Genomic DNA, 27,975 nt, shown 5'->3' on the forward strand with positions numbered 1-27,975 from the left:
GGTGAAGCAGGAAACGCTTTCGGAGAAGAAGTTGTGGATACATGGGCAGGGAGGGAAATGTCTATTTGCGCAAAACAGTCGGGAGTCGGGATCTGGCGCAGGAATGGAGCAGGATCCTGAAGAAACAAGAGTCCACCTTGGAATCTATTCTACACGTTCGGCGAGGTCGAACTGTCTATGGAGACGATCTTTACGGGGGGGATTCTCGCTATGGTGGCCTGATGCGTGAAGTACAGTACATGAATTGACAGCGCATGTATGTGGTTCACTTATGAATCTCAAACAAAGTCAGGATGGAGATTGAAGAACTTGAAATTCAGAAGATGGAGGGTGGTGACTGTAAGGAGTGCATGGTGGGGGCTTAGGAGAGTGAAGCGGCGAAGCTGGTTTGATTCAGGAGATGGTGATGAACAAGGCGGAAGACAGCATCACCAGGCATCATTCAATTTGTTTGTGACGTGTCTTGTTCCGCCTTGATTGCGTTTGTGAAACCCTCAAATCTTGTAATTAGCAGAATGATATCAGAAAAGCCGTGGATCCAGGTGTCCATGATGCCACGCGTCTGGCAGTAAAAAGGAGGCGGAGGAGGTTGAAGGGAGAGCGATATCACACTAATAATGTAAAGGGGTGGTAAGGTAGAGTGAAATTAAGAGGAAGGGGGGCTGGATTTAGGGACCTTTACTGAGTACCTTGTATGCCGAGCCGTTTTGGCAGTTTGGGTAATTTAGGTTGACGTTGACGGTTTGAAAGACGGGGTCACCTAGTCAAATGCAAAAACTTATACCTCGTAAGTTTGAAACAAATACGAGTGAGAACATCTACAGAGATTCATTCGGTTTAAGGGGCTGGGACGGAAAGGGGGGAGGTTGGTGGTTGGTGGACGAGGCGCGCGTATCGACAAATAAATTGTACCCAGTACCAAGTATATCTACAAGCGTACCGAAGACTTACCTAGGCTGTAATTATTATGTAGCGGAGGGACCGGGCCAGTGCGGGAAGACATGTTGACAGACAGACAAAGTAGTAGTAGTAGACGTAGGCGGGTAGACATGTAATTTCTCTGCGCCCTTGTATTATTATTATCTGTACCAAGGAACCAGGAACAGGGCCAGCCCAGCTCAGGGACCAGCACCCGGATCAGGCATCCAATCCAAGCCAAGTCAATCGAGTCTAGTACTAACGGGCACGATCGCAATCACAAGCAACAAGCACTTTCTGTGCTATGAGCCAAGGCTATCACGTGTGCCAAGCCCTTCTACAACTCCACATGGGATAGGCTCGAGGGCGATGCCGCCTTCTTTTTGAAGTTACACCCTATATTCTCTCACCACCGAAACTTCTATTATCACATACAGCGCCCGGAGCTTCCGCATGAGCTTGTAAAAGAAAGAAAAAAACCAAGAAAAACAAAAATCGCAGTGCTGCAGTGTCCTCAGGGACTTTGGACTTGCGTCTCCTCGGCCTCTCGGCCTCTAAACCGCGTCTTGTCGTGATATCACTTCCCACACCCTTGAGACTTGCCAACAGATGAATAACCCACTTAGGGTTAGGAGCAGATGGTCTTTGCTACGTCGACTTCTTGCCTCTATACAGAAGCAGAGTCCTCAACCCGTAGGTCTCATGGAAAGAGTTAGACATCCTTAAAATGTCTAAGAACTAATGAAGGGGTTCACAAAAGGCGACAGCCGTCACAGCCGACACAGAAGAGCAGCAAAACCATTATGACCACAATCCGCTCCTCGATCTTCCTAACGAGCTAGTCCTCACGGTTGCGAGCTTTCTGGACCAGGCGTCTCAGCTCCTGCTGAGCCTCGCGTGTCGACGACTTCGTGCTCTTCTCAACTCCCACCTCGACATGTCGCTTAGTGATGATAGGGCCACCAAGGTGCGGTTTCTACAACTTCTGGAACTCGACCACCCGGAATATCTGACATGCCGCTCCTGCGGCCTTCTGTATCTCTGGCGGAAGATGGGATTCCTCCCGTACGATTGTCCGCGTGCCAACCACCACCTGCTTGCGGATATACTAGTATCATGCGGTCAGTTCATCAAAGCAGGAAACAACAAATATGTCTGGGTGAGGCGTGGAGTGGTCGACCTAATCTTGCGAGCCTACGAGCATGGGCCCTCTCACGGCTTGCCTGTATCTTTCTTAAACATGAGCGGTTATGATCACCACGGCGTTTATCGAACGAGTGAGGCACGGTTAGTGGACGGTCAACTTATACTGGCCAGTCGAATGGAGGTGGAGGCAGAGTCGGGACTTGAAGTGGACGTGATGCGGCACCTCTCCCTCCCGAATATATGCCTACATCTATGTACCACTATAGGGGTCATAGACAAGGTATGGCAGACCTTCGAGCAAGCCGTCGCAAGCATGATAGTAGGCTCGGAGAAATCCGAAGTATTTAAGTGTCCCTTCTGCGAAACTGACCACCAAATGCAGGTGAAGAGGACCGCGGGGAATCGGGCAAGGATCGTTCTGAATGTTTGGAGAAACTACGGACGACGATACGAGAACAGGCTGTCGACTGAGCAGGTCTTTCATCGAGACCCAGCTTTACGGCTTGATGCCGATACAGTCTCGCAGAGGGATGTACGAGCGGCCTTTGAGTCTAAAACGGGGTGTATTCCAAGTATGGAGACATAGTCATACCTAGAAGTTATACAGTTTATCTACACTATCGATCAAATTGTGCCTTATGCCAGCCCGAAGTAATTTGTAGCCATTCTCGAGTTGTGCAACCGTCCGTCATGCCGGGGCTGCTACCATTACTGATATTCTCCATCAGCTATCTCTTTCCAGATAGACCAGCCCCTCGACCGTCACAAGCCCACAAAAATCCAGATCTTGGCTATGTACTTAGTCTCATTAAAACGTGTCCGTAAAGTACCCGAGGTCGAATGATGGAGAAAGGCGGCATAAGATTTTGGACTTGTGCGAGAAGAGCAGCGATTCTGTGGCAGGCCGAGGGAGAGCACGCGAGCCTGGTGAGTCAATGACTGTGCCATGTTCGGAGGGGTCAAACTTCCCTGGCTAGGATGAGGTGTCCTTGGTTGGGCTTGTCTTAGTTTCACTCGTTGAAGAGCTACTCGTCACCAGCACTGCATAGAAGTGCAAGCCCTTCGCTGGTGCGACCAGGTTGTTGAAACCATGGCCGCCGCTGGCAGCTCCCAGCGGTGAGTCTACACCACAGTTAGCGCGCTCACGTGATGGTGCTTGTGACTGTGTAGGTATCGGCGGGACGATCATTTGCCTCATTCCGCCTCCGTTCTATAGCATCGACGAGCTGTTGAAGCAACGTGTTCTGCCTTCGAAGTTCAGTGGTCAGCGCCTGATCGATACCAGCGGCCTGAAGACCTCCCTGCACGGCGTCACGCAGAGCATCATGTAGCAGGGCAATAGATTCAGCATCGAGACCAACCTGAGGCTCCCCATCCCGCTGATTAGGATGAGGGCCTTCTTCCTCGGGGAAGAGATAGCAGAGGACTGGACCGACAAGCCGAAAATGCCGAGCCCAGTTGACCAGCCTGGTGCCCATAGCTGGTCGAAAAGGGGAGAGAAGTGTGGCAATAATGCCGCCTGCTGGCCACAAGTGCTGAGAAGACATTGCTACGAGCTCAAAACGTAGACTTTGAAGAGAGGAAAAGAGAAGAATTGGTTAGGCAGGAGAAAGGTGATAGCCATCCCCTACACCCACACCTTCTAGCCCAATGGCTCCTTCCATCTCTTGAGGTAATGGCAAGTGCAAGCAGAGGTTCTGCAAGAATGTGTCGCCTTCCTCAAGGATGGTGGTACAGTTCGCAGTGCAGGTGCGAGAGTTAATTGACGGTCATTGCCAGTGGGAAGAATGATACCTAACTTGAATCCGTGAGATTGGACTGGAACACGAAGACTTCAGTCGAGTTGTGAAGAGACGGGGATGACGATAGATGCACATGAAGTCTTAGCCATCGAAATTAATCTTGGAAACCTCGGAACGACCACATCTCCTGGGTGCCTCCCTCAAGTCTCGAGAGGATCCGTGGGCTCTCGGGTATAACGCCGTAACTTCTCGCTTTGAGCAACGCCAATATCAAAATCCAGCGGATGACTACCGTTCATCACGCATATTCTTGTTCGAGTTTGCGATGACAAGAAAACGCGAAAACGCGTAATCGAATGGTTCGGGAGCTCGTTCACGAGACTCCTCTGTATAGACACTCCCCCGAGCGGTAGATGCCATTAGACTCGACCGGCATCGTCATATCAGAGATGACAGGAGACTTGGACACGACTGGAGACTGAAAGGCGCACGCGGCGTCTATATCCTTCTGTCATCCTTCCTCATGTAGTAATGAATGTGCTCTCTGTGCCCTGCCGCTCGGTCTTCTGTACAGATCACCCGGATTGTACAGGATCAAACAGATCAGTCACGTGGTCGTTACTTTGACCACGCATTTCCTGGAAGTCCCTTGCCGGGGATTGACTCGCCTCCAGCCCCGGCACTCCTTCCCTTCCAGTTAGGCCATAGCCAGGCCAAAAGGTCGGTTCGTAAGACGTTGGGGCGCCAGTAGGTTTGAGTAAAAAAAAAGGGCCTCTGGGCGCCAAAGAGGAACCCGAACAAGTGGTTTTCGGAACCTCTGTAGCCATGCTGGGGCTGGCCACAGATCTTTATGTACGCACACGAAAGTCAGGCAGCAGGCTTGGCTGAACGAATGAGGGCTAAGCTTGGTAGCTCCCCCATGCTCGGCCGGGCCTCCTCGATGCTCCGTCACGTGACCTATTAAAGCGGCCTCGCTCCCTTTCAACGAAAATGGAAAGGGATAAAGCACTGTTCGGGGCACATATGATATATATATTTTCTTTATTTGGTTTGGTATTCAAAAAAACAAAACACAAACGCTCATCTCCATTTTCCAGAAAAATGCCATGATTAAAATATTATGATGCGTACAACATGATCATAGAGCGCACAAGATTTTATGACGACTTGGGGTGCAGCTTGCCCTTCTTCTTGAGCTTGGTGTACACAATGCCGTTGCCGTCAGCGTACTCGGTCGGCACCTCTGGCCAGTCATCGACGCCATCGAGAAAAGCCACGGCCATGCCGCCAGCCATGTGTGTTTGAACGTGGCAGTGGAAAAGGAATGCGCCAGGGTTGGTGACTTGATAACGCAGGACCATCCACGTGCTGTTGACTTCGTTGGGGGTAGTAGTATACTAAAGCACACATGTCAGTTATTTCTCGGCAAAGTCAAAGGTCCAACGAAACTTACCCCATCGCGAAGAGGCGGGTTTTCAAAGTTGAACGTGCCAGCTGGCAGCACAGCGGCGGCCTCGGCCACAGTGTTCCATGTCCAGTTTCCGACACCCTTGCCGATAACGTACGCCTTGTTCGAGTGTTTATGCATGGGGTGAGGCTGAGCAAGGGGTCCCTGGGTCCTGATCACCAAGTCGACCCATTGGCCACTCTGTGTCTTGATAATGAGATCGTTGGCTTCGACATCGGCCGGGTCTTCAAACAGAAGGGGAGTCTGGTCTTCCAACTCGGGAGCAAACGAGTTGACACCGCTAAGAGTCCATTCATATGCGCCGGCTGGTTGCCCAATCTTCTTGATATTCATCAAGTAGGTCACGTCCGCTGACGGAGCTGGAGGCGAAGGTGGATAAGGCGCCGCCTTGTTGTCATTGAACGTCACTAGCGTGGTCAAATTTGCGCCGGCGAAGTTCATCGTGGCAAGAGCATTGGGGTCTTCAGTGGCAGGGCCAACTGAGCCCTTGTAATTGAGGACAGCGAAACCACTGAGGACTTGGTTCAGACCGTTGTTGGCGACGCGGATCGAGTACTGCGCAGGGGGTTGGTTGAGCTCGATCAGAACCGAGTATCGGTCTCCGTTGTTGACCACGACTTGATCCACCAGAGTGGGAGTCACGTAGCCGCCGTCCACAGCGTACACCCACATCTTGTGTCCGTCAATGGTGAACTTGAGCAACTCGTATCCACCCGGGTTGATAAAGGTCAAGGCAGCAAAGCCTTTGGCAGCGTCCACATCAATTGAAGCCATGGGTCCGGTCGAGGGAGTGCAGGTCGAGTAGGCATCAGCAGGAAGAGTCTCAATGTTGAAGGTGAAGTTACCCTGAGTGGCAGGGAGGTTGGGAGGCAAGCAACCTTTGTCGGTGAGTTGCGAAGGGCTGACCGAAGCCAGGAGAGCCGTGACCTTGGGATTGGTGTAGGCAGTCAACTCCTCACGCGTCAAGCAGTACTGCGACCCCTGCCCATTGATGATGATGGCGTCCGAGCAAGCAAAATCAATGTTGGCATTCCGTTCCTGCTCATGCAGTTCCTGAGAGGTATACTTGTTGTAGTCCGAGATAAAGATGGGCTGGAGCTCGTCGTCCGCAGCCGACATGAGCTTGATGAATTCCGGATCGCTGTTGATCAGAGAGAATGGCTTTTCATCGTCAGACTCTGGAGAAATGATGATGGCGCCGTACAGCCCATCCATCATCTGCGAGCGATAATGTGCGTGATAGAAGTATACTCCAGCTGCATCGGCGGTCCACTTGTACAGGTACGACGAGCCTGGCGCAATGGCGTATTGTGAAAGACCTGGGACACCATCTGACCAGGGAGTGCCTTGCTGCACAATGCCGTGAAAGTGGATTGTAGTAGGGTCGGGCAGTTCATTGTGAACCAGGAACTCGACTGTCTGGCCGACCGTCATCTTCAACGGGGGACCGGGGAAGGTGCCATTTGTGAGTATCATCTTCTTGGGCGTGCCCCCAATGGGTGAGTAGTCCTCCCATGTGAGGGTGACCTCGAAGTGGACGGTGTCGTCCCGTTCATGGAGTGACCGCGATCGCGAAGGGAGGGCGGTACTGAGTAAAGCGAATGACAGGAAGGAGAGCACGGCGATTAACCGTGGAAGTGCCATTGTGGCAACAAGAAAGAAAATATGAGAGGCGAGTAAAAGGAAAACGATTGAATAGACAACGAGAGGAAGGTCCCTGGTAGAAGGAACACGTTTTAGAAGGTAGTGAACAACAAGGATACAATCAGAAGCATTTGGACCAAAGGGCGAGGTTGGGAGGAGATATAATATACAGCGATGGGTCGATTCAATCCACTCTCCTAGCCAAGTCCATGGTCGGCCGCAGCTCTCCAGATAATCCTAGGGCTCGTGATAGCAAACCGGGGATTAACGACACCATGGATGGGCTGGAAGCAGTGACCAGCCTCGATGGTGAAGGTATGTTATTCTCTACATCCCATTAGCGTCTTAGCAGTGGCATTGATTCTGGGGCTGACCAGGGTACACAGGATACCTGCAGAACATTGGCACACCACCTGGACCCGCCATCCCAATTTTTGGCATCGCGTGGTCTGCTAGCATGTCAGTTGAAACGAAAGCGCCAGATCTAGACAAGCCTTGAAGATCACCGCCTCTGCAGCCAGTTGAGGCTGACACATGTTGGGTTTTTTTGACCAGTGTCTGTGGCGACGTGGAGGGGTTAACACACCGCGACTCGAGTCTGATATCTCGGCGTAATATGCGCCATGACTCGAGGGATTGAGACGAGTCATCTTGAAAAGCAAATCAGTCATCCTTTGACGGTAAGAGACAAGATGTCAATGGGTGACAGCTGATTTGACGTGCAGCAACAACAGTGAGCAGCGGCAGCAGCAAACAGTAGCAGCCAAGAGGACGGCTGAAGGTTGGCAGCTTTAGATGGAAGTGCGCAGGAGCGGAGAGTGGAGGCTAGTGAGGCTGAGGGTTTCCTCCCAAGCATCGCTAGGCCTCGAACGAACCAAAGTTTGCCATGGACGCCACGATAACTGGCCAGCCCATCTCACGCAGGCCTCTGCCAAGAATCGCCCGCCACTCTTGGAACCCGGGCCCTTGATGTCCGCGGCGATGGCTGGGACGTGTGTCATTTTATTCAGAGATTCAGAGTTCAGTCCTCAATTTCTCACAAGGGCGGGTCGAGTCTTGGCTCTAGGATGACCTGGGGCGGAGCGGTGTTTTGCCCTTCACGACAGTTGTAGAGTTCAACGCACATAGGCGGGCGTTTTGACACCTAGCTGACTGTGTTCCAGCTCTTGTCGCGGTCCTTGTATACGAGTCTCACACCCGAATCTTACTCTTGAGCGGCATATGGCTAGATCAAGTACGGCATAGGAAGGTCTTGGGTCTCGGCAGCAGCGAGAAGCTCTGAATCAGTGGGGGGGGGGACTCAAAGATGCGGTTGGGTTGAGGCGACCTTGGGTAAACAGGACGTGAACGGTCGAGCATTAGACGGCGCGAGCCAGTGGTGCCGAGACTGTTTCGGTGGGCTTTTGGAATCAGTTCTCGTTTCGGTTGTTGATCCTCTCATACAAGGGAAAATATTATGACAACATACCCAAATGGTAGAAGGTAAAAAGGTGGAATGATGCGAGAGCAGAGACCAAAAAGGGGAGCAGGAGGAACATGGCCCATGGTGGAATGAGGGTGGATTGGGTGGATGCCCATTTTTTCGCTGCCAAGCCATTGGTGCGAGATTTGGCTTCATTTGTCGCGCCGAGGCCGCAGTGGCCGCCGCCTGCGCCGCCTGGGAATAGCAACAAGGGCAAAATCTTTGCTTTGACACCTCCCCAATCACACCTTGTCGTCGACAACAAGGTTACTGCCAATGCAGGTACATGCGAGAAACCTACTTGGTAAGGCCCTAGCACACGGTGTGCCAGCGATGCTTCTAATTTCGTCCCCTCCGCCAAGAGAGTCTTCTCTTCCAGTCTTCCAGAACAAGCAACAAGCCTATCGATGAAGACAAGACATCCAGATCTTCGATTATCGAAATACTCCAGACAGTGGCTTCAAGGCTTATAAAATCGGTGGCGTCTTTATCCACGATACATGTTTTGGCTGGATCTCCTCGTTCAGCTTATCGATCACAAGCCCTCCGGACTACAATTCCGCAGGCCACGGCTGGAGGGCGCAGGCGGCCATGACCTGCGGCCCAAAGTGGGAAGCGCTCTGACTTTATGTCCTTGGCAGGTTGTTGTTTATACGAAGTCTCGGACAGTCATGGTCGAATCAGTTGCTGATACCAAGCCCGAGTGAGGCTCCAAGTCCTTCCTTGGTGTCGGTTGGACTCGGTGGGAGGCTGGATACTTCTGCATCTCAAGTTCCAACACCTCGTGGTCCAGACTCAAGACAAGCTACTCGGACATGCCAAGAGGCTCTAGGAGTTCATTAATAGCACCACGAGCTGAGCTGACTTGATGCAAGCTGCAAAGCTATGGCTTGACCCAGTTCTCCAGGTTCCCAAATCAGACTGCTCCGAAGGGGGAAAAAAAAACTTGTCTATGTCACGAGTTACGAGGACTATCGATTGTGGTTTATCGATTGGCAACGAATTTGCGTCATTTCTGACGGAGTGGCTGACAAGGATTAGCGGCCTCAAGCGGGGATCTGGAAGCTGTCGAAGCTGCATCTTTCCAGTAATTCTCCTTGCCATCCTGCAGCATCCATGCAGTATGATGTGTGATTCTGTCCCTTTCCGGCCATGACCTGGTAAAGTTCCTTGTGCCGAGGCCTTTAGCCCTTTCGGCTTCCCAGTGATTCCAACGAGTCTGCGGTCAGGGCGGGCTTTCCCGCCGGGTTTGTACTGATGATTCGTGCAGCCCTCCGACTGACCAACTGATTGAATACCTCTTGCTGAAAATTATCCAAAAGAGTTCTAGGAGCATTAGATTGAGACAGCAGTCCATCCCAGACTCTGAAGCGAAAAAGTATCTTCGCGCCGGAAAAGCTCTCCTCCAGCCGTTCGGAACAATGGGACATGCCTGACGCATATGTCGACGACGGATAACCGATACCTGTCCTTGGCGACTCAGACACGGCGTCCGATTGCCTTAGGCCGGGGCTAGGCGTTCAGCACAGGCAAGTCCTGCGATGTACCGAGTACAAACCGGTCACTGCTGTGCTTCAAGATCTCATTCGACAAGATGCGACCCTACACGCACAGGCTTAATGCAGCTCGGACCATGCACACTCCCCGAACATGGTAAAACCGCGGTGAGGACTCCGACGACTAACATCCAGCGACACGGTTCAGGTCTTATGTCCTCTTCAGGCTGATCGATTGCCGTCAAGATGAATCTTCACTAAACAGCCACCATCTCAAAACCCAGACACGAGTCGGGCGAAACAAGATTGCTCTCCCGTGGCTTTGTCGTCGCGGGCTGGGTAGCCCCGCCCTATACCATCTGTTGTTTCGCTAGAGAATCGATGGTCATATTCCAAACTAGGCACTGACCTGTTGAGGAGGGCCTTGTTTGCGCGAGAATTCGGTGAGAGTTGGCTTGCCTGAAATGGGTGTGCCTGATGGTCGCGATCTTTGGCAGACGATAGCAGTCTCGGTGGCCAGGCCAAAACCCTTCAGGTTCGAGGCCATTCAACTAACCCACCCAGGCAACAGGTGCGAGGCCTTGTCACAGTAGGGGCTACAGAAGGATTTGATTTATCAACCACCTTATGAGTCCATTTATGAAGTTGGGGCAGATCACCCATGCACGTTTTGAATTGAAAGTTTTGTTGTAGACCTCATTCTTCTATTATGCCGTTTGGTTTCCCCGATTTGAAAAAGTCCGATTGCCCATCAGCCTGGGTGCCCCATCCATCCAAACAAAAAAACCCCTCGCCTCTGGTGCCCTCTCCCTTGCCCATATGAAGCAACAAACCGAAGAAATTAAATTCCCAGGTTCATACCAGCATACCTAGGTAGGTAGGTAGGTCCTCACTCACTGACTCATTCATTCCCTTACTTGAGTTCGACCTTGTCGTCGTCATCACCCACGACAATCTCGACCGACCGACCCCCCTGATCGAGGGACCGGCGCCCCGCTTCCAGAATAGCCGTGGTGAGCACGGTGTTGCGCAGGGTGGGCAGCCCGCCTCTCTGGTCGAGCTGGGCGAGAGTGACGGTCCCGTCGTTCAGGGCCGTCACGGCGTCGATGAACTTTTCAAAGCTGACGTAACCGTAGCCGCTCTGGCCGGCGAAATTGCCCTGCTCGTCGGGCGCGTAGCGCATGTAGAACGGGTTGTACCATTTCAGGGCACTGCCACTGTGGTCGGACTCGTCGACGACGTCGTAACCCCGCTTGGCCTGGTTGACGTTGATCTCGCCCCTAGAGGCGACGTAGTGGAAATGTTGCTGCGAGTGGACCCCCGCGTGCATGGGCGCCGTCCAGCTCGCCGTGTAGATGCCCGTCGCGCGCTTGGTTTGATCGCGAGGCTGCGTCCAGTCGACGAGTAACGTGATGGTGTCCTCTGTTCCCGCGGCGCAACCGACGCTCTCGCTCTCGGCGATGCCGCGGCTCGCGCTGGCGCGCACCGTCGAGGGCCGCCACCCGGCGTCGCGGACGATCCACTCGCAGATGTCGACATGGTGCGAGTTGAGGTAGTACGAGATGTCCGAGTCGCGGCCGGCCCAGGCCTTGAACGTCGCCAGCTGCGACTTGGGCTGAGACATGTAGCTGTAGAAGTAGTTGAAGTCGCCGAGCGTGGCGGCGCGGAACCGCGCGTCCGCGTACGCCGGGTCGAACCGCTTGTGGTGCTCGACGTAGACGAGCACGCCGCGCCGCTCCGCCGTGGCCAGCAGGTCGAGGTGCTGCGCCAGCAGCTTGGTCGCCGGCTTGGTCACGAGGACGTGGTGGCCGCGCTCGATGGCGTATTTGGCGATGTCGTAGTGTGTCGAGTCCGGCGTGAAGACCGTCACGGCCGACCGGGGCGGCAGGGCGTCGATGGCCGCCTTGTAAGCGTTGGGGTCCGTTTGGTCGTCGGCGGGGAACGACTTGAAGGAAACGTCGAGCCCGTTGTACGCCTCTGAGATGTTCTTCGTAAGGTGTGCTCGTATCGCAGGGAACTTTGTGCCCGAGACGCCGACCATGGAGAGCTCCGAGACTTTGCCGCGACGGCGGAGGTCGAAGACTGTGATGTTGTCAAAAAGGTGGTATTCTCATGCCACGGTCAGACATGTAATTTGTTTCCCACGAGGGCCTTCTTTCCGGAGTGGATGACAAGATTGTATATGGCAAGCGAAATTATGTTTCGCTTGTCAATTCATTCCATCCGGGTCCCTCCTTGGCCTGGCCCATACCCTTCTCATAGCCCGAACATGTATCAACAGGGTCCCTAGAGAGGAATCTTTGTGTTGGAGGATAGAATATAACAAATAAAAACACTTACGCGTCAGTCCAACCACACCCACTTTCTTGTCCGAGGTGGACGCAGCCCCCGAGACGAAGCCGGTCGTGTACTCGCCTGTGCCGACCATCAACACTGCCGGCGGCGCCATGTCGACACTCTATGCCGTATGCCGGGGAGAGACTTGTAGGGTGGGACCGGGCAGGAGAATGAATAGAAAGTCCCGTTTTTTGAGTGTGTGTAAACCGCTTTCGAGTCAATTCGTGGTGTGAGCGGGTTCAATAGCTCTTCAGTTCCTCGTCCGCTTCTCAACATCCAAACAATCTCTTTGATTCATCCACACAACAATTGATTCATTGATTCATTGAGTGATCAAATCAATTCATCAAGTGAAAGATGAACCGGTAAATATTGTCGCGGGGGAAAAACGCACCAGAGGATCCACGACAAACAAAGCTCAACTCACCCTAAAGAACTTACACAAGTCCACCAACCAAACAACCAACCCACTCATGGATCTCTAAGGGTCTGGGAAATAGCAACCCGAGCCCGTCGTTAACGGTCGCTAGAACGGCTAAATTCATTCCCCAGTGTCTCACCTAATTACCCATCCATGACTCTCCAACACACTTTGTACGGGTAGAGAAGAGGAGGAGGAGGGGAAGAGAGGAGCGAGGGACGAGACTTGGCAATTGGGCTTTATTGGTCATTGAATTGCCGATTGCCGATTTGAACCCGTCATCGGCCTTTAAAATTTCCCAATCCGGAATCAAGCGGCAATTGAACGCTCGGTTTTTGAACATTTCGAGGACAACACATCGTATACAATGGAGTGAAAAGAGTCGTGGGAATGGGATTGGTTGAGGCTGGCGGGGGAGGGGGGGGGGAAATCGAAAGAGAAGAGAAAATGCGTCTTGGGAAGAGATGAAATGTCAATGTAGATGTCCCTGATGGGTTTCTCTTGGACAATGTATTGATAGTATCAAGAGAAGAAGGAAGAGTCTTCTGTTCTGTCCTGTTACATAATAGTAATGTCCACCTTTACAAATGGAGGTTTGAAGTCTGTCGGGCTAATATGGAATTCTGCAAACTCCTCTACAGGAATAGCGACGGTCGCGGGCCCAAAGAGAGGTTAGCATCACCACCTACATACCTACCTCCTGGCACGACTGTACTCTGAGTTAAAGGATCATTTCTTTCATCTTTCATTTAAACCATCAAACATACCATGAAAAGAAGGATCTCGTTTCATGGGCTTGGATCATTCCCAGGTATGACAGGCAAGTAGCCGCGAGATTTGCCCCAGCCCTGGCCTCACTTCCGACCCTGGTCACCCTGCCATGTACCGGTCCATATATCCGGAGTGTTGCCTCGAACGCGGATGGCGGATGTCGTATTTTCCCCAGAATCCCTCGGACCATATCCTTTGGCCCCTCCGACTCGGGTCCTCTTCATGTGCAATAACCTCTAACACCGGGTCGACGTGCTAGATTGATCTATCCTCCAACCGTCCATGGCGACTAGAACCCCCATTAGCATTGAATGAGCAACAGTCAAGAATGGCTTGTGAGTACCGAGGAAATGGGACAGAGCATCGTGTCGGCCTCGGAACACAGAATCAATCCGAAGCCTGCTTCAGAGATACCTTGGGGCAGCTCTAACCGATGACTGCGGATCTTGAGCCTCTTCACTGCCTCACTGTGGCTCCTCGTTCAATGGAGTGTCGCTCTGAAGGTGCGAGTAGACATGGCCCCGTGGAGCTCGTGGTAGTCACCCAGTAGTATCGAGTACCTCGTATGAGTAAGATCCCCAAATCCTTCAAAGTATCCAGCGCGGCATTATGTAACCAATCCTCCAGGTCGTCAGGCTCAAAACACTGGCAAGAATACAACGGAATCGAGACCCACAATTTCATTTGGTCAGGGGGTCGACTTCCTCCAGGAACTGACGAGATTCTCCATACTTTAGGGTTGGTCAGAAAGCCATCTCATCTGAATAGAGATCGGCCAACTCCAATAACGAAGGATGCCATCGCGCTTTCCTTTGGTGCCCCTCAGAGCATCTGGATCTCGCCGTCAAGAGCTGGGATGGTGAATTGGAATCATATCATGCAATGCAACATGGCTTTCCCTCGGATGCAGATCCATTCTGAATCTTCCATGGTCAATGTCCACCTCCATAGAGCACGTCGGCCAGCATCGATCCGCCCTATCAACACGACCTTGAAGGCGAAGCCGTTGTTTTGAATTGGGATCATGAACCCATGCCCCGCGTCGCGTTGCAGAGTGTTCGTGCGGAGCAATTGCCAAATACGGTGTCGCTTGTGGGAGCTCTGTCAAGAGACAACCCAGCGACACACGGACAGTTGGTTGCTTCTTGTCCCAAAAGCCAGGAGAGTGTTGTGGACATGCCTTCCAGTGGAAGAAAAATCTGCCATAATTGCTGTTAGACGGACTGATGTCCAAGACTGACTTGTTCACGAACAGACATGTGCTCAACCATCTCGCGACAGTCTACTCTCCCTTCTCATCGATAGTCCTCCTTCCCAAGATATCAGATGTCGCTGGCGGGGCTGTCGGACCGTCAATATCATGCCGGTGCCATCCTTCTGGAGCCCCGTCTAAGGTGACCTGGGAGCCTGCGCCACAGGGTCAAGTAAGGCATACTTCTTGAAGCTATGTCTCCAGGATTTGGAGATTCCAAAATGTCACGTCGGAATTAGGGGGCCACTGTCTAGTGCTGCTAGCTGCCTCCTGAAACAATGGATGGAAAAACTGGTTGCTTCTGTAACCAAAAGTGTTTGCGGCACGTTAGTATATTTGGTGCACCAGCCTAGCACGCCTGGATAGTCATTGATCTAGTAGTTAGTGGAGCTGACAAGATCTGCGCAATGGCAGAAATCCTAACAGCGTCGATATTGGGTTTCCTGTGTTGATTTCCATATGACATGATCCAGAAACCGTCTCTTGACGGACCCGGTTACTGTCACAAACATTAAGGGAAAGTCAAAGGACCCCAATTCGATTGAAACCCCCACAGTTGATTTTCTGGCACTGGTGGCAACAGTGGCACCAGTGGCACCAAAATTCTTGCAGGGCCCGGTCCCGAGCGAGCCGGTCCCAGAGACACTGTAAATGGCACAGGCTGGCGAGAAGAGGGCAACGCAGCAGTAGTAGAGTAGGAATGCCTCGCCAACAGCTGTAAGAAAGCCATCATTCATATGAGATGGTGTTCCATCCGTTCTTAAACACCAAGCCACCATTGGGCTTCGAAGATTCCTCGGACAGTGGTCTGGTGAAACAGTGCTTCGCCGTATGATCCCCCACCCGTTGGTCGTATTCGATATCCTAGTCATCATCGATATCTGTACATAAGATTGGCCGCTACGCACGTGCGGTCACCCTAGCTCTATTGAGCGCGCTGGCTATATCAGAGAGAGCCCCGTAATTTGTGTCAGACACACATAGGCGTCACTTACGGTTTCTGAATACGGCTCACCGGCCAGGGGCCGGGCAGAGTTTGGACCATTGGGCCGTCCCTTCTCGGCACGTAATAATGGCAGCCTTTTCTCGAGGACCGTGGCGCTCGTTCTTGACCATGACCCACCGTTAGCGATTGTTACTCTCAATACCCTCATTGCAGCATCGACTCACTGCCAGTCAAATTCAGCCCGAGGTGCCTGGGCTCTCCTATTCTTGCGCCTTGGATACCGGGCCTTGGTGCCTGGCTTGATCGGACGAGCATTGTCATCCAAGGGTGATGCTGCGCAGGAATCTCGGCTTAGCTCAAAATGTGCTGAGATACAGCAAAAGCTTGAGTGATTTTCCGCCAATGTCCTGAGTCAGAATGACGTTCCGATACAAGGGATCCATTCTTATGTCAAATAATATGCTTGCACCAGTAGATTATCCATACGTGTGCAGACATACGGCTAGACGTGAAGAAAAGCTCGCTTGCGGAGTATTCGTGCCCCAAGAACAAGGTCTGAGTCTGGGTTCTCTCTCCGAAGGCTTGTATTGACCTATTTCGGGAACGTTGGAACCAGGAAGGCCCAATCTCGTCGATGGCTACGGACATCCTCCATAGACCCAGTGGAGTTGGCGTGTTTAAGGATGGTTCCTTGGGTCCTTGTAGCCTTGTATTTTTGTTTATGTAGTAGGATCTTTAAACACCGGGGATATCATAATGCATGTTGACCGAGGGGACTCTAGATTCGTAGTCATAGCCATAACCAGGCCTAGGAGAAAGACAACGTCGGTTAATTGTTAGTCAAGTCCATCTCGCTGACTATCGCTCGATTCGCCCGTAAGATGCATACCCGGCGGGTGGCGTATAGTTGGCGTTCTGGAGGATGGAGAAGATAACGCCTCTCTATACGTGAGTAGCGGATCGAATCCCTCCGTCCAGCCAATTGTAAGTGTAGACGAAATGCTCCATGCTGACCAGGTATTGGGGCAAATGTTGCACCTTCGACCTGCCAAAATCAGGATCAGTTTGCTGTCGAGTTCAGGTTTTCAAGGCTGCGATCCTCCGCTTCCAAACGGCTGTCCTCTGCGCTTTTATAAGACAATTTCATGTGTTCATGCATGTGTGCCTAAGACTCCAGTCTTAGCCTCACGCGCTGTCCCCTTCAACTGAAGAGTTCTTTTCGTATCTTTGACAACAAGGAACCAGGCACGAAGATGGCAATCGGCAGACCTCGCATACCTGGCACTGAGGCGGAAAGAGCAGAGGCACGGAGGAGCAAAGTTCGCGCGTAAGTGTGACTGGGGCGTTTGTGATGTTGTGGTCAATACTTGTACTGACAGTGCACTCTGTCAAGCAATGTTCAGGCATTTAGAAGGCGCCAGAAAGAGAAGCAAATCGCAGAGCAGGCATGCCGGTTGCAGGCCAGGGAAGATAGCCTGGCCCAAAAGCACAAATCCCTTGCCTGCCATCAGCCAACTATCGACGCCAACGCCTACAGCTGTCCGAAGGCCTGCGATGCTTCTTTGTTTCCTGCAGAAGATGCTGAATTCTGGTTGTGGGCCATTCCCTCGGAAATGGGTGCAAGGCTTGTGGGTTCGACTTACCATGTCGCATTCGTCCAGGATCTCAAGAATAGGTTCGTAACACTTCGAACGCTGCGAGAGCGAGCAAACAACAGAGCTGGACAACATCTGTCAATATGCTGTTCAACATGGGTCACAACTGTAACCCTCGAAATGGACAGGCCTGAAACCGAAGTCTTGATGGAAGCTCTCTTAGCTGCCTCTCTGGCCAAGGTTGGCAAAGATCGCAGTGAACCAGATATGGTCCTGCAGGGAGCCTATATGCAGACCCGCGCATTGCAAAGGCTGCGGTGTTCGTTAAAGGGATATCAAGAGGGTGATAGAGAAATTTCGCCCACAGTATTATCTTCCACAGCCCTGATCTGTGCCATGTCGGAGCTGATAGCCAACAAGTCCTGGGACAACTTTAACTGTCATTTGCTGGGAGTGGGGGCATTGATATTCCATGGTGGTACCGAAGTAAGTGTTCACATCGTCTTCCTGAATGCATACCCAGCAGCACTGACCAAACACCTTCATGAATGATAGGGTCTGACCCAGCAGTCATCCCAGGAACATTTTTACGGATATCGTGCACTGCAAACACCGTTTTTGTTCATGAGTCGGCAGCAGACGTTCCTGTCCGAGCCACAATGGATTGACTTCCCATGGAAAGAAGGGGTGGAGCTCGCTCGACAACCTCTGCACTCGATGCTCGATATTGCCCTCAAGGTCTTACCAGAGATTGTCAAGCAGGAATCGGTCAAAAGTTGGAGCCTGTCCTGCCTCAAAGCGAGATATGAAACGGCGTTCGCGATAGTGGAGGAATTGAATGGCTGGGAGCGTCAGCTGCAATCACAACAAGAGGGTTCTCTATACACCAAAGTCATGGCCAGTTGGGGAGGTGTGTTCCAGCGTCGCCTCCACTTTCCCAACTCTTCGATTGCCCTTGCATTTGCCATGTACACGGCCGTCAGAGTACACGTGGCGATGCTTGTCACCAACATCTCGGAAGAAATGGCTTCCCATGCGTCCACAACCGATATGGACAGAAGCTCAGCTGCGCTGGAGGCATTGCGGTGGGCACGGCTTGCCTGCCAAAGCCTTGAGTACTTCCACACTAGTGAGTCCAAGGTTTCTGGGCTGATAGATACCCTGTGGCCACTTGAGAGCGCCTGGGAGCTCTTTTCAAAGGTGGAGGGAGAAGGGTTCGTCGACGTCTCGCAAGAGATTGTGTGGTGTCGATCTGCAGCTGAACAATACGTAAAGCTCGGGATTCCTCCCTTCAGACGGCGATAACACAAGCGAAGGATGGGAAAGGAGGATGCCGACTTGGGGAATGGTTTTGTTCCGAGTCTGTTTCCACAGCTGGTGCAAACACCCCATCCCCTTTCCTTGACCGAAACCGGCCGAGGACGCAACCAAAGCTGAAACTCGATTCGAGGAAATCACTAGGTTCAGGGCAGTGCTGTCGGAGGAATTTCCTTAATGGGTGAACACATGCTGGTGATGTTGACATGTTGGGATATCACCATGTCGCCTCATGTTGAGCTCAGCCACGGGGACGACGAGAAAGTGTGGCGTCGCTGGAATTCACGTGACCAAACTGACCAAATCACTTGTGGCTGGTGACCAGCCAGCCAGCGGACTCGGTAGAGAAGTCTGCCAACCACCCAACCTACTCGCTGCCTGGCATTCCAGCCATTCGAAAACCCTCCTGGTGCTCTTAATCCAGCCCATGAATCATGGTGGTACAGTACGCAAGCGCAGTCTTCCGCGAGCCAGTGGTGGCTGCAATCCTCCACCAAACCTGAGACTCGACTTCCCCTCCACCGGTCTCCGCAAGAATGCTGCCAGCCTGTTTGCATCGTCCAATATCGTGGTAGTGCCAGGGCAATAAATGACGGAGGTCAAGAAGAACAAGACCGAAGCCAAGGATTCTGAGGAGGAGTTGAACGTTTGGGAGTTCTTGTCCACACACAATTTGCTGGGCAGGACTTGGTTCAGGCTTGGAATTCACGGAACACCTTTTCACTCCTACAACAGATGCAGGAGTATGACCAACGGTAGAAGAGGTGGAGGAACGCCAGACACACACTTTTTTTCTGCAGAGCTTGGGGAAGTGGAATCCCTTGATATATGCGCAATGGGGAAACTTGTTCGCTCTACGTTTAGGGAATAGTGCCTTGATGCAGGATTGGACCATACAAGGCGCAGGCTGATGCTGGTGATCCATGCTTGTATCCCACACCTCTTCAGGGGCCTCACCTAGTCTACTTGAGTAGAGGTGATGAGGATGGATGAGCTTTCATATATCCACACGGGCGCTGCTCTTGTATCTCTTGACTTTCTCCTGTCTGGGCGCCTCTTCAAACGCCGATCACATGTGCCACCCCTCGTTGAGTGGCCCAATTCGCAATGTTTTGTCTCTGCCCAGAATGTGCCTATCTGCACTGCCTCAATCTGGGCAACGTCAAGACCACTTCATCCACCACAATCTGCTCCAGTTCTGCATGCGCCGAGCAGTCGCAAACCATGGCATTCTCATCTGGGCAGAGTTTTCCTCTGCTCTCATTTGTAATTTGCGAAATCGCCTCCTCATCACCCGGTTGGTGCCTTACTCCTCACCCGACAGCTCATAAGCCACGCTTTTGCCTATAATACAAGGCTGTGTGCGGTGCATGCGTCCAACCTGTTACCTGTCTGCTACCAACTCTACGCAGCCGACTCCTGAGATCTGAGCAGTCCTGCTCAGCCATCAGTGTTCGCAATGGAGGGGACAAATTCGCCGCCTCCGTCACCACCAAAAATCACAGTCGATACTTCGGTAAGCCATCTCAATAAATAATGGCGATTGTGTTGTGTTTCAGAATCTCTAACCTTTTCGGCCTCAGAATTTATCAGGGCAGCATCGGGCCGAATCATCAAATACTTGGGTAACGTTACCGAGTCACCACAGGGGACTGAGCATGTCCACGCCTCCCCAAAGCGCCATAGACGACAGCGCATACTTATCCCCCACTTCTCCTGAGCGCAGAGCACAGTACGATGGGTCAACTCTCAATTCTAGGTCAGGCTCTGTCGCTTCGGGCGAGACTGCGACACGATTCCGCTCAAATTCAGGTATATCGGCTGGTTCCACTACGACCTTCTACTCCAAATCTAGCCTCGAGTTTGAACCTCCCGAAGAAGCCTTGCGAGCCGACAAGGGAGATGAGAGAGACTTCGATGTCCCTAATAATCCCTTTGCCTTCTCCCCGGGTCAGCTGAACAAGCTCCTGAACCCCAAATCACTGTCTGCCTACAAAGCATTAGGAGGCTTGAGGGGCCTCGAAAGAGGTCTACGGACCAGTATCTCAGCTGGATTATCAGTGGACGAAACTCGCCTCGAGGGACAAGTCTCTTTCGAAGAAGCGGTTGCTGCTGGATCCAACCATGAAGGACTGTCAGAAGTCAAGCTGGACAGATCGGATTCAAATGGCAGTGTGGGCCAGGGCGAAGTCAAGGGCCAATTTGAAGATCGCCTGCGCGTCTTTCGAGACAACCGACTCCCGGAGCGAAAGCCAGACAGCATCCTCGTGCTCATCTGGCGAGCATACAACGACAAAATCCTTATTCTCCTCACCATCGCCGCCGTGATTTCTCTAGCTTTGGGGATTTACGAAACTGTGGATGGAGGCTCGGGTGTGGACTGGGTCGAAGGAGTTGCCATCTGCGTTGCCATCCTCATCGTAGTCATTGTCGGGGCAGCCAATGATTGGCAGAAGGAACGTCAGTTCGTCAAACTGAACAAACGGGTATGTCCACTGTTCCTGTCCAACAACATCCGAGCAGCTTGTTCTAACCTCGCTAAATAGAAAGACGACCGTGAAGTCAAAGTCATTCGATCAGGCAAGTCGATACAAGTTTCGGTGCACGACATCACAGCTGGAGATGTCCTTCATCTCGAACCCGGCGATGCCGTTCCAGCAGATGGGATTTTCATCTCGGGACATGGTGTCAAATGTGACGAATCGTCCGCGACTGGAGAATCGGATCAGATGAAAAAGACTCCAGGCGAGGAAGTGTGGCAACGCATTCAGGACGGAACGGCGACTAACAAACTCGATCCTTTCATCATCAGCGGCTCTAAAGTTCTCGAGGGCGTTGGCACCTACCTCGTTACCAGCGTCGGTGTGAATAGCTCCTACGGCAAGATCTTAATGAGCCTCCAGACCGACAATGAACCGACCCCTCTACAGGTAAAACTGGGCAGATTGGCCAATTGGATCGGAGGCCTTGGATCCTCCGCCGCAGGACTTCTTTTCTTCGTTCTTTTGATCAAGTTTCTTGCTCACCTCTCTGAGGATACCCGGCCCGGGGCTGAGAAGGCTCAGGCCTTCCTGGACATCCTTATTGTCGCAATCACAGTCATTGTCGTTGCCGTTCCCGAAGGGCTACCTTTGGCGGTTACGTTAGCTTTGGCCTTCGCTACTACCAGGATGCTAAAGGAGAACAATCTCGTACGAGTTCTTCGTGCCTGTGAGACCATGGGCAATGCTACGACCATCTGTTCGGACAAGACGGGCACCTTGACTCAAAATAAGATGACTGTGGTTGCTGGGACCATCGGAACGAAGGAGAAGTTTGCCTCGTCACAATCAGTCGAGACAAATGACACGGCCTCATTCACGACCATGTTCAGCACCCTGAGTGCTGAGTTCAAGGAGCTGCTCCGACTCTCCATCACCCTCAACAGCACAGCCTTTGAAGGCGAAGAGAAGGGCGTGCCCACTTTCATTGGTTCCAAGACCGAGGTTGCGTTGCTCACTCTGGCAAAGGAGCATCTGGGTCTTGACAATTTGGCTGCTGAACGATCGAGCTACAAGGTCAAGCAACTGATCCCCTTCGACTCGGCTCGCAAGTGCATGGGGATAGTCATCAAATACAACGGCGTCTACCGGCTTCTCGTCAAGGGAGCTGCAGAGATCATGCTTGCCAAATCCGTCAAGGCCGTTTCCGATGTCTACGAGAAGCAATACGCAGTTACGGAATTGACTGCCGAGCAAAAGGAACAGATAGCCAGCATCATCGATGAATACGCACGGCACTCACTCCGCACCATTGGCATGCTATACAAGGACTTTCCTCAATGGCCGCCTGCCGGCGCGAAAACCCTGGAAGAAGACGCCAAGATGGCCGACTTTGACGATATCTTCGATGACATGACTTGGATTGGCGTCGTCGGTATCCACGATCCTCTGCGGGAGGGTGTGGTTGAAGCCGTGGCACAGTGCCAACATTCGGGTGTCGTGGTCCGCATGGTCACTGGCGACAATGTAACCACTGCACGTGCAATCGCGACTGAATGCGGTATCCTCCGTGAGGACGAAGACGGAGTCGTCATGGAGGGTCCCAAGTTCCGCCAGCTCTCTGATGAAGAGATGGACAGGATCCTGCCACGCCTTCGTGTCCTGGCTCGCTCATCCCCCGAGGACAAGCGCATACTTGTCAGTCGACTTAAGCATTTGGGCGAGACAGTCGCAGTAACCGGAGATGGTACCAACGACGGGCCTGCCCTGAAAATGGCCGACGTCGGCTTTAGCATGGGTATCGCGGGCACAGAAGTTGCCAAAGAGGCCTCGTCCATCATTCTACTCGACGACAACTTCTCATCGACAATCACTGCTCTTATGTGGGGTCGGGCCGTCAACGACGCGGTAAAGAAGTTCCTGCAGTTTCAGATCACGGTCAATATCACTGCAGTGATACTCACTTTCGTGTCGGCTGTCTCTAGCGAGTCGAACCACTCGGTACTCACGGCCGTTCAACTTCTCTGGGTCAACCTCATCATGGACACTCTTGCTGCTCTAGCGCTCGCGACCGATCCACCTACCAAGAAGATATTGGATCGTCCACCGCAGCCCAAGTCGGAGGCTCTTATTACAATCAATATGTGGAAGATGATCATCGGCCAAGCAATTTATCAGCTGATTGTCACCTTTACTTTGTACTTTGCGGGCATGTCGATTTTGAGCTATGGGCCCGAACGGCGGAAAGAACTGGACACGATCGTCTTCAACGCCTTTGTCTGGATGCAGGTCTTCAACGAATTGAACAACCGCCGCTTGGACAACAAGTTCAACATCTTTGAGAATATCCATCGCAACTACTGGTTTATCGGCATCAACTGTATCATGGTGGGAGGCCAGATTATGATTATCTTCGTTGGTGGAACTGCTTTCAGCATTACTTCGCTCGACGGTCCTCAGTGGGCAATTTCACTACTGGTTGCTTTGCCTTGTCTGCTCTGGGGCGTCTTGGTTCGATGCTTTCCCGACGCCTGGTTCGCAGTCGTTTTCAACGGAGTGGTCGGCGGTGTCGCCTTCGTTCTCCGCCCGATCTGGAAGGCCCTTTCTATCATCTTTCATCCGGTTGCGCAGGTCTTCCGTGCTATTGCACGGTTTACTGGGCGTGCGGTACGCAAGGTCACTCGGCGGAACAGCTCTGATCAAGAAGATGCACCAGCGCCGGTTGACGAAGAGCGTCCTTCGACCGTGGTCGCGGAGAAGCAACCAGAAACCGTCCATGCGTCCAAGGAATCCCCCTCGACGATGAAGCATAATGACGGTTATACGACCCCACCGTCCGGCTGGAACAGTGGCGGTGCGACTGAGATGAAAGACATTCCTGTGCCGTCTGTGTCGATCACCGGACCACCCAGCTGAGCGATGCTCTTTGTCCGACAATTCCTTTCCTCACGTACATACATACACATATTACAGCTCGGGCTCTTTGATTTGTTGCCATCTATATCATCTGGATTACGGTGTCAAATCGGCGTTAGTTTTTGTGGGGGAGTTTACACAGTACATCAGCAAAAAAAAGTGGCGCTATAAACCGGCACTGGGAAGCCTCTTCTCCTCCTCATGGATATCACGACGTTGGATGCCTGCATGCTTGCATGTTTTGGGTTGGGTTGGGTCGGGTTGGGGTTAGTCGCCGTTTCTTGAGTGTCTTTTCGGCCGGACTTTCTGGGGCTGGAGTTGGGAGTTGGAATAAGTATCATTGGCGGTGGACTGACTTGTGTTTTGGGTCTTGTCATCATCTACCTGTCGGGTAAGAGGCCAAAAAGTCGTTTTCGGTTCGTGATCGGGTATATTATTATCGAGTACATGGTCAAAAAAGTGAAAGTGAAAGAAAGTGTCCACCTTGCCCTACCTACCTACTACTCGAGGTGGTGAGGAAGTGAGGAAGTGAGGGAGCGAGGTATTCAAGCCAGTCGTAGGTATGTACGATACGTACTGACTGTACACAGTACATACATACATAGCAGACTACTGAGTAGCCATTGGGCGAAGGAAAACAAGACCCAAGTCCAAGCACTTGAAGTATCCTGCTTTGATATTTAGTGTTGGTAGAGTCGACCACCCCCCTCCCCCTCCCCCTCCTCTCTGTCGAACAAAGCACGTGAGGAAACGCCGTCCGCACGTCCACACCATATGCCAATCCTATCACATCCTATCCTATCCATCTATCTCTCAGTCAGTCAGTCAGTTTTCTCTTGCGTGTCCGGCCAGCGGCTTAGGCGGAGGCTGACTGCAGTAAGGATGGGAGGGTTGAATGCAGGAAAGAAAGGAGACCTCTTTCTCTCTCTCTCTCTGTGTGTGTGTGTGTGACATAGAGCACAGCACAGCCCCCCTTCCATACGAGCACGAGCACGGTCACAGGCATGAATATCTGTGCTCGTATCGCATCACATGTCTCAGACTTACTCGGCACTTTCATCCATATCTCCATCCACTGGTATTGGCAACTAACAAAATCATGATCAAAAAGCACATCACGTCACGCACATCACAGACATACAGAGAGAGAGAGCTCTTCAGCATTATTTTTTGCAAAGTTTTCTTGTCAGCTGGACTCGAAAGGAAAAAAACAACTGCCAGAGAACCATAAAGGAAACAGTGGGAGTTCCTTGTCCAATCCTGCCTACAAACAACTTCATCTTTCATCCTCGACATGCTTGTCCGTTTCAAAGTCCATAATCCCTTGCCCATCCCGTACTGACAACAAATCAAAACCACTTTTTCAAAAATCAATACACACAGGAGGGGTAGGCACACCATGATCAAATAATCATTTGATCAAATCAAGGCCGAGGATGCGATATAAAGTTAACATATGAATGTATATGTATATCCCCCACTGCTGGCGCTCTTGCGCAGTCAATCACATGGTTCTTCCTTCATGTCCACAAAAAACGCCGGTCCCGCTCATTCCATGATAACATAGTGAAAAAAAAGGGACACCCTCAGATAGATGGCATAGATACAAAGACGGTCAAGGGTGGGCTTGATGATTAGAAATTATGTTTTCGAGGACATGGTTCTGTCGTTTCATTGCGTGTATCCCGGAGGCTTCCCGGGACCCCCTGGACCACCAGGCCCTTTGCCACTAGGTCCGCCTGGTCCTCCAGGGCCTTTGCCGCCAGGGCCCCCGGGACCCCCAGGTCCGCCTGGTCCTCCAGGTCCGCCTGGGCCGCCCTTGCCAGGAGGAGGTCCTTTCATGGCGAGACTGCTTCTCTTCCTCAGCTTCTCACCGAAGAGCCACAGGATGATCGGGACTGGAATGCCGATACCGATGGCGGCTAGGGCCAGCACCGTATTACCCCAGCCAAAATCGAGAGCTTTGTACATTGCCGGCGCAAATAAGGGGAATCCGAAACCGGCGAGTGATCGTAGAATCGTGACAGCAGCCACGGCCGAGGCAGCAAACCTCGCGTAGGTGTCGACGAGATAGGTGGTGACGCATTGGAAAGCGGCAATGGTTCCGATACCGAAGATGAACGAGCCAATGTTGGGCACAATCCAGTGCGTCTTGTTCTGGGCGGACCATCCGTAGATCAAAAGACCGACGGGCACGAAGAAGGAAAAGGGGATGACAATCGGCATACGGTATTCCGGTTTGCCCTGTCCGCGGGGATCCTTGGCCTTAAGCTTGCGGTAGACTTTGTCACCAGACTTGCCGCAGAGAGGGGCACCGATGAAGAAACCCAGACCCAACGAGATGTAGTTCAGGCCAGCAATACCCACGCTTTCGTGGTAGACATTGCCGTAAAGCTCCGGGAATGTGGAAAGGGCCAGGTAGAGAATACCGTAGGAGAAGGCCATGTAAAGAGCTAACACCTGGACGATGGGTTGGCTGAATAACATTCCAAATGATCGAGCCATGGTCTTGACAATCTTCTTCCATACGGGTTGGTCGACTTCACCTTCGCCGTCAGCGTGCCATCGTTTGTCGCCAGTCTGTTTGCGGATCATCTTCGCCTTCTTGTGCAGGATATAGGGAGTATAGGTCTCGCTGAGTTTCCAGAAGCCGGCGACGAGAATAAAGCAGTTGACAATCGAAGTGGCGTAAAACATCCACCTCCAGTCCGACTTTTCGGCAACCCAAGCACCCACAATAGGACCGACGGCAGGGCCAAGCAGAGGGCCCATGGCGTAGATACCCATGGCCTTACCACGCTCTTCAGGTTTGAACAGGTCACCGAGGACACCGCCACCGATTGCAAGGGGCGCTGAACCACCGAGACCAGACAAGAATCGGAAAGCCATCAGCTGCTGTTTGGTTTGAGCAAAACCACAGGCCGTGTTAAATGCCAGGAAGACTACGTTCGATGATTGGAGGATAATGACACGCCCGTACAGTTCAGATAGCGGACCGAGAATCATAGGACCGATAGCATATGCCAAGACGAAGATGGACAGCACGATCTGAGATTCGATCTTGTTGGTGATATGGAATTCGTCGGCAATTTGTCCCAAGGCAGGGGCGATCATGGACGACGCTAGGGGTGACAGGAATGTAAAGGACGCGGTAAGCATGGTGATGGCCCACTTCTTGTTCGAAGGCCAGCTCTTGGGGTTCAGCGGATCATCTGGCCCATTAAATTTGACCTGTAATAGCAAATATTAGCCAGCTTTCTGAGAACAGAAGGGTTGGAGGAACGTACCAGGAAAGGGTCGTCGTTGGGAGGGCCACCTGGACCCCCAGGTCCGCCAGGGCCACGTGGTCCAGGACCACCGCCCGGTTTCTCCTTGGGCAAGAAAGGAGTGGGAGTGGCAGGACCATTTTGAGCCTCGAGATCGAACTTGGCTGGGTCTTTCCTGTCCATCATACCATGGCCATGATCCTCATCACAGGTGCACCATGATTCGTGTGAGTGTTTACTGTGTTCCCGCTCGAATGGCGGTGTCATCTGCTGGGAAAGTGGTCTCTTTTCATCCCTTGGGTACGAGTTGTGTAGAGTGTTCATGGCCAGAGTCTCCTCGGATTGTGTTGGATACCGAGGAACCGATTGGTCATACAGAGAATCATTATTGTTCAAGTAGCCCTCTGCGAGGAGTCTCTGGTTCGCTACGAAGTCTTGGTCGCGGTTGAGGTAGTGGTCGTCGCTCACTATCCTCGAGTCTCGGGTGCGGAAGGACGGGGCATAGGAAGCCAGGGAATCTCTGTTTTGGGCGGATCGCATCGATCCCTGATCATCATAACGGCCGACATGATAGTCTGGGCCATCGTCGTAAAGAACAGCGAAGGTAATCTCACTGCTGGCGCGATCAGAGCCAGGTGAGGGTTCGGCAGGTAGAGAGCGGTGCCTATAAGGCTCGGTCGAGTTTAATCGTCGTAGCGAAGGAAATCGTGAGTTCAGCGCGGGTTGTGATAGGGGTCGTAAGAGCTGGCTGTTGGTACCGTCTTCCTCCATGTCGTCGGTGTTGTTAGGGGTGTTGTT

General features: G+C 52.3%; 6 protein-coding genes across 6 annotated transcripts; 2 read left to right on the top strand and 4 right to left on the bottom strand.

Moving 5' to 3' along the window:
- Positions 1–3,206: 3,206 nt before the first annotated feature.
- On the bottom strand, positions 3,207–3,611 carry AYO21_10268 (hypothetical protein; the record flags this gene model as incomplete). Its single annotated transcript, XM_022660190.1, has 1 exon — positions 3,207–3,611. The coding sequence occupies one exon, from the start codon at positions 3,609–3,611 to the stop codon at positions 3,207–3,209; it is 405 nt and encodes a 134-aa protein (XP_022507481.1).
- Positions 3,612–4,963: 1,352 nt separating this feature from the next.
- Positions 4,964–6,918, bottom strand: AYO21_10269 (hypothetical protein; the record flags this gene model as incomplete). Its single annotated transcript, XM_022660191.1, has 2 exons — positions 4,964–5,203; positions 5,260–6,918. 2 exons carry the CDS (start codon positions 6,916–6,918, stop codon positions 4,964–4,966), a joined length of 1,899 nt encoding a protein of 632 aa, XP_022507482.1.
- Positions 6,919–10,789: 3,871 nt separating this feature from the next.
- AYO21_10270 (hypothetical protein) lies at positions 10,790–12,325 on the bottom strand (the record flags this gene model as incomplete). The annotated part of the gene is made up of 2 exons (XM_022660192.1): positions 10,790–11,958; positions 12,217–12,325. The coding sequence occupies 2 exons, from the start codon at positions 12,323–12,325 to the stop codon at positions 10,790–10,792; spliced, it is 1,278 nt and encodes a 425-aa protein (XP_022507483.1).
- Positions 12,326–16,856: 4,531 nt separating this feature from the next.
- On the top strand, positions 16,857–18,503 carry AYO21_10271 (hypothetical protein; the record flags this gene model as incomplete). The annotated part of the gene is made up of 3 exons (XM_022660193.1): positions 16,857–16,930; positions 16,997–17,684; positions 17,754–18,503. 3 exons carry the CDS (start codon positions 16,857–16,859, stop codon positions 18,501–18,503), a joined length of 1,512 nt encoding a protein of 503 aa, XP_022507484.1.
- A 1,670-nt stretch (positions 18,504–20,173) lies between these two features.
- Positions 20,174–23,911, top strand: AYO21_10272 (calcium-translocating P-type ATPase, PMCA-type; the record flags this gene model as incomplete). Its single annotated transcript, XM_022660194.1, has 2 exons — positions 20,174–21,001; positions 21,062–23,911. The coding sequence occupies 2 exons, from the start codon at positions 20,174–20,176 to the stop codon at positions 23,909–23,911; spliced, it is 3,678 nt and encodes a 1,225-aa protein (XP_022507485.1).
- A 1,671-nt stretch (positions 23,912–25,582) lies between these two features.
- Positions 25,583–27,948, bottom strand: AYO21_10273 (hypothetical protein; the record flags this gene model as incomplete). Its single annotated transcript, XM_022660195.1, has 2 exons — positions 25,583–27,142; positions 27,199–27,948. 2 exons carry the CDS (start codon positions 27,946–27,948, stop codon positions 25,583–25,585), a joined length of 2,310 nt encoding a protein of 769 aa, XP_022507486.1.
- Positions 27,949–27,975: the final 27 nt, after the last annotated feature.

The sequence above is a fragment of the Fonsecaea monophora genome, assembly GCF_001642475.1.
Source record: "Fonsecaea monophora strain CBS 269.37 chromosome Unknown Scaff115, whole genome shotgun sequence".
Lineage (NCBI taxonomy): Eukaryota > Fungi > Ascomycota > Eurotiomycetes > Chaetothyriales > Herpotrichiellaceae > Fonsecaea > Fonsecaea monophora.